Source organism: Neopsephotus bourkii, unplaced genomic scaffold, assembly GCF_033783945.1.
Source record: "Neopsephotus bourkii isolate Nb327-2 ecotype Australia unplaced genomic scaffold, CSIRO-AGI_Nbou_v1 NB_1767, whole genome shotgun sequence".
In the NCBI taxonomy this organism is placed as follows: domain Eukaryota; kingdom Metazoa; phylum Chordata; class Aves; order Psittaciformes; family Psittacidae; genus Neopsephotus; species Neopsephotus bourkii.
The window spans coordinates 1,363,313-1,369,364 of NW_026902241.1; the positions used below are offsets into that span (position 1 = coordinate 1,363,313).

The following is a 6,052-nucleotide window of genomic DNA, read 5'->3' on the forward strand; positions in this document are numbered from 1 at the left end:
GTCTGTTCTCATCTTCTTCAGGTTAGTCTTGATTCCCGGGTGAGAGAAGTGATCAACAGAAACTTGCTGGATCCCAGCCCTCACATGTATGAAGATGCTCAACTCCAGATATACACCCTAATGCATAGGGACTCTTTTCCAAGGTTTTTGAACTCTCAGATTTATAAGTCTCTTGTTGAAAGTATTACAGGCTCTGCTTCTGAAACTTAGTTTTAATTTTCAAAGAAAATAACTTGATTTTTTTTCGGGGTGGGGGGGATGGAAGAAAAGTAGTTTAATAACATCTGGAGCTGGGTTCCTGGAGAACTACAGTTTAGCACTACTCAGGCTACTGTGAAGAAAACAAATGCATATTATGGTCTCTGTCTACGTTTTTACCAAGGTTCTCCTTGCTTGAGATGGCATGGGAGGGGAACAGTGGATTTGCCAAAATACATTTGTTTCTCACTCCTTTCACCCTCCTGCAGTAAAGATTGCAATGATGTATTTGTAGTTTTATGAACAGTCTCCTTGTGTATCCTCACACTGCATGTGCAAGGTAAAACTGCTTCACTTACCACTTAGTTGTTGCAATATTTAATCCAATAACATAAATTATATCTGTATTTAAGAACTTTTTTTGTGCAATACAGTCCTATGGTACATAGAAACAATTGCAGCAAACCAGAAAGAGGCTTGCATTTTTTAACACCACTAACTGAAAAAGCCAATTTTTAAGGTGTAGCATTACTCAACATGCTCTACTGAGTACAATACACTGACTTTTTGAAGCCAATATTTCTGTACAGAAAAAAAAGAGCTATTTATCACTGTTTATTTAAAATAAATCAAGCGGAGGATTCCTCTGGTTGTTCACTGCCAAAACTGTGGCATTTTCATTACAGAGTTTGCAATGTCAAAAAAAGCAAAAAAAAAAAAAAAAAAAAGCACAAATCACTTAAAGGGATCCATATCTGGGTGACACAATCTGTGCGCTGATATTGTTTAATTGTTAAAAGAACAAAGATTTTCAATGTACATTTCAGATGTCAGATACTGTAATTGATTTATTAAAGACTGGCTATCCAGTTCTAACACTGTTGTATAATGTTATGTACTTCAGCAAAAAAAAAAAAAAAACAACAAAACCACAAAAAGCTTGATAATTTAGTTTTTTGAATAAAGAAATTTAATAAAAGATTGCCTACATGTAGCATTTTAGAGCATTTTAGAACATTTTGATGAATTGCATCTGTCCTGTAAAATAATTCTTTTTGAAAGCTAAATCCACTAAAAATTGTTTTTAAACAAAGTAATGTTTTACAAGGTGGTGGGTTAAAATACTTAACTTGTAGCCTGACTGATTTTGGGTAGCTCCTTGAAAACAAGGGGTTTGGAGAGTAGTATTAAACCAAACTTCAAGGGTTCCTAAACCTACAGTCCTTACCCAAGCAAAATGCCTACGGAAATGCAACAGGTGTCTTTTCTGGGTAAAGAATCCTGTACTGAGCCCTTATAATCAGAGGTAAGGCAGCATGGTACCCTCATCACTTGGCTGCTGTGGTGTTTTTAATAGGCGTTTGCTTGGACTTTTTATCAAAAAATGTCCAATTTTAGGACTCATTTTGATGTTTAAAGAGACAGTGACACGGAACTTAAAAAAACCCATCTTCATTCCTACTATAAACAAGCAAAATGAGTGTTAGCATCCCTCACAAACTGCTAAAGATAGACCAAGAAATGGTTTTGAATACTTGTTAAATATATATATATGTATGTATGTTTGTATGTATATATATATATATATTTAATGCTGACAACTCTGGTCTTATACTATGACTTAAGAGGCAAGGTTCTTCTCACTTATGTAAGACTAAACATGGTATAAGTCTGTTGCTTTGATGGACTGGAAGGTCTGGCAGTTGTGTCCTTGAGTGGAATCTAGTCCCAACACACTTAGCTCCAACCCCCAGTTACTCCTTGCAGGCAGCCTTCAGTGACAGCTCTCCCTGGAACCGCTGCTGCTGAGGCAGGTCTGCTGCTACACAGTAACTGGTAGGATGCAGGTCTTAGTTTATCTTCTGGGGCTTTTTTTTTCCCTTTGTTTTACTACCTCTCATTTTTTTAATTTATTGAATATGCTTCAAATAGGAAGTCTGGGGAATTTTTTAATCATTCTTTTTACTTGAAACCTGTGTGCTTTTTTTGGATATATATACAAACAATTTAATGAACTGTTTCTTAAACTCATTTGGTTTTGTAATTTATATAGAATTCAGGAGATGATTAAAAGGGCTATTCTCTATTCCCTATGCAAATATTTTAACTGTGTAGTGTTTGACAAAATGGGATCTAAACAAAAAATAATCTTCAAAGTGGAAAAAATAATCTGTTTACAGTGGCGTTGCTGACTATCCTACCATATTCAGCACTTTTAAATATTGTTATTTATGAAAATGTAGTTTAAAATGCAAGACAAAATATTTATAAATGTTTCTTTTAATAAATACCTGTTTTGTCTGAAAGTGTTACTGTGTTACGACAACTTTATTCATGTTGGTTAGCTACTTACCATTATGAATAAACTATTGAATTATTATACTGATAGAATAATAGCTATGATGTTTACAAATACTGAGGGGGGGGATTCACTCAGAAAGGACTGCTTCCTTCTACTGTGAAATATTGTTAGAATAAATGATTTTTTCTGCCTTTAAAAAAAATAATGGAATTTATGGTCCTACATATGTCTAGTATCATTTGATTACAGTTGTATTTACTGTGGTACTAAACATATACAGCATCATATATGTATATATTTACATAGTGCAATTTCAAGTTTGTTGGTGTTTGAGGCACAATAAATTTTAAGTCCACACATCTAAACAATTTGTATGAGACAAAACTGCATGCATAAGTCTTTGCAAACGTAGACTTTAATATTCTTAATGTTACTAATTGATGGTGACCTGCTAGTCATAAGCTATCTTTATAAGATATTTCACACAGGTAGAAGTTCCTGTCAACATAGACAAGTCATCCTTTCAAGGACAGTTTTAAAGGTAGATGTGTGGGCCCTAAAATATTATCTTCATTTCTAGCATAAGATTCCAAAGTCTGTATTTAAAAACTGTTACATCATTGTGAAAAATATTACACTAATCTTCAGTGTAATACTGCAATGAAATCACGTTCAAAATTTCTTGTTTTAAATCCTCTGTTTGGAGTGATTTAAAAATTGAACGTAACATGTGACTTTTCTTTCTTGGAGCATATGCTCATATTAAAATGTTTAATACACACTTTATCTATCAGTTTGGGTTTCTCAAATTTTTTAATAAAAAAATTGATATGGTCCAAATGGACAAGTCGTGCCATAACATGATCTCATTGCCTATCATGCAGTTCTTTGAACACAAATTGTAAAACAGTCAAGCAATTAAACTGATTTATTGTGCATGCAGTGTACAATACACTTTGAAAAACTGCCTAAATACACTTATTCTATAGCCTGGAATAAAATAAGTATGTATTTAACTTGCATTTTAGTTTTTCATAAGATTGCATATAACAAGTGCACTACAGAGAGTTATGCTTTTGTCACTTTTGCCCAGTGTTTAATCTGTTCTGTCAAACACAGCCTAATGGCAAATAGCCACAAATAAGCAGATCACTTGTGTACACTCCTGACCTTTTAAGTTCCAAAGAAACTGAATATTTATTATATTATGCATGTGTTCAATTTAGTTTACAGTCAACTTTCACATAATGGAGCTGCAAGTTTTATCCTGGGATACCCAGGGTAAAACAGAACCCACATGGAGTATCAAGAGTACTTAAATTAGACTGAAGGCACATATAGTATGAAGGAGACTAAAGGTATGAAGAAGAAAAGACAGGTCAGTGACACAGGTGTCTGGGCTACATGTTAAGCAGCTGGATCCACAGCACTGTGGAAATGTGGCCATAGAGCTTCCAGGCCCACAGCCATCCAGTACTTGTCTGAGCACCTGTGGAGTTAACTAATCCATTTGTTGGACAACAGAGGGTAGACACAAATCAGAATTAAGCTAGTAATAACTGTGTTTCAAATTAAAAGCAAACTAAAGCATCTGATAGACTGTGGTCTAAGCTAAGCTACTAGAGGAGACCTACATTCTACCTTAAGCAACCAGGGTTTAAGCTGTCACCTGATGCAAAATTTGCTTCCCTAGGCAGCAAATTCGATCACAAGGAGCATCTGCCTGTGGAACCATACCTAAAAAAAACTGGGGAGCTCTTACAGTGAGAGCAGCATGCTGGACTGACCACGCTTTGAGCCTGCTCAGGAACTGGCAGCTTCTGTACACAGCAAGTGCTTACAAAAGCCACTTAGAGTAAGTATTCCACAGTACCAGTTCAAGAGCAAAGCTGACACAAGAAAATCTTTTAACTACACTACAAAGAGTAAAGCTTACACCTCTACAATGTGAGTCTGCTCCATACAACATTAACCCAGTCAACAATAGCTTGAGTCCTCAACAAATCTAAAAAAGCAAAAAATTAAGGTTGCATGTGGACACGCAACTGCAGTATCTGCTTCAAGTTGGTTTGAACCATGTGTAACTACCAACTTCAAAATAGTGCTTTTCTCAGCCCATTCTTCTGTTATTTTTGGAGAGACCGAAAAGTAGCACTGTAGCACACCCTGGGACATGGCTGCAGTGACGAAGGTCAACTCATTACCAATAACCTGCGTACATTTGCAATGACAAAACAGCCCCAGTCACATAGGTCCTGAATACTTCCACCAGCAGCAGAAGTGGCATTTGTGGGATGAAAGAGCAAAGCAGTAATGATGCAAAGCCAGCTGCAGAAAAACCTGACATAAACATTGTCTGCATATTACTTTAATGTTATACCAAAAGCTAGATTTTGCTCCTTCCTTTATCAACAAACTCACTCGGTGGAAATCCATCCTTGTGACTTAAAAGAGTGACACAATTCATGTGATTCAAAGGCTGACCATCAGTCATTGACTCACACTACCTTTTTTCTTCTCAAAAGCTGTACATTAAACTACCCTTACTCTACATTTCATGAGTTCGGCACACTTCTCTCACAAGCAGGGTTCACACAGCTGTTAAAACTCAGAACGCCAAAATGCTTGGTGTATTAAAGGCATAAATTTGATAATTTTTCCTTTACCCTTCTGAAAGAAGGCTTTGAGAAGCTTCAAGGACAGGCAGCAGTGAGTGCAAGGGAAGCTTTCTGTGGGTGAGGTATAAGCAACAGCCTGAACTGTTTATCAGTGCCAGACTAGATGCACAGACTGCACATTCTCCACAAAACTCTTTCAATGATTTTTACTTATAAATTACCGCTACAGTGGACTTTGCCAATAAACATTATTCAAAGTAGTGCATTTACAATCACAGGAAAATGTTTCTATCCAACCATTCATTTTAATGTTTAATATTCTGAATAACAAATTCTCACATTGACCATATTACCTTTGGATTTCCAGAATGGAACAAACTCACAAGTTTTCATTTCTAACTACCAAAACTACTTAGGTGTGCTGTGAAAGCATTACTCTTTTAATATTACATTCATAAAAATAACAGTTTATTAATGTCTCATATGGAAGTTACTATTATTCCAACTGCCTAACTTAGTTGCAAAGCATGACTAATTGGTTATGTTAAGACATGAGCAAGGACAGAAGAATAGCAAACACCTGACTGACTCCTCCAATGATTGTAATATAAAATGCTGCCTGATAAAGTTTTATGGATAGTTGCACATTTTTATAATAAAGGATAGTCTTCAAACTGTTTTGAGTTTGGCCAAGAATCTGATTAATGGACTTCAGGGCCTTGGGGCGACTGGTTCAGGGTTCGGGAGCCCAAGTAGTGTTCTCATCCTTCCTGCCAGTCACAATCAAAGACAATAATTACATCAGAAAAATCTCACTGATTAATTTCTGGCTCTGTGACTGGTATCAGCACCAGAATTTTCGGGTTTTTGATCACAGGTCAGTCTATACAGTGCCAGGCATGCTGACAGCACATGGGGTATGTGTGTACCAAAG

General features: G+C 36.0%; 1 protein-coding gene across 3 annotated transcripts in view; it reads left to right on the top strand.

The window, feature by feature from the left end:
• RGS17 (regulator of G protein signaling 17) overlaps positions 1–3,516 on the top strand; it is a 76,288-nt gene extending 72,772 nt beyond the window's left edge. For all 3 annotated transcript variants that reach the window (XM_061378786.1, XM_061378784.1, XM_061378785.1), the window contains exon 5: positions 22–3,516. In XM_061378786.1, coding sequence (XP_061234770.1) covers positions 22–210 — 189 coding nt within the window. In that variant the 3' untranslated portion in view covers positions 211–3,516. The remainder of the gene's footprint in view (positions 1–21) is intronic.
• The last annotated feature ends 2,536 nt before the right edge of the window (positions 3,517–6,052 follow it).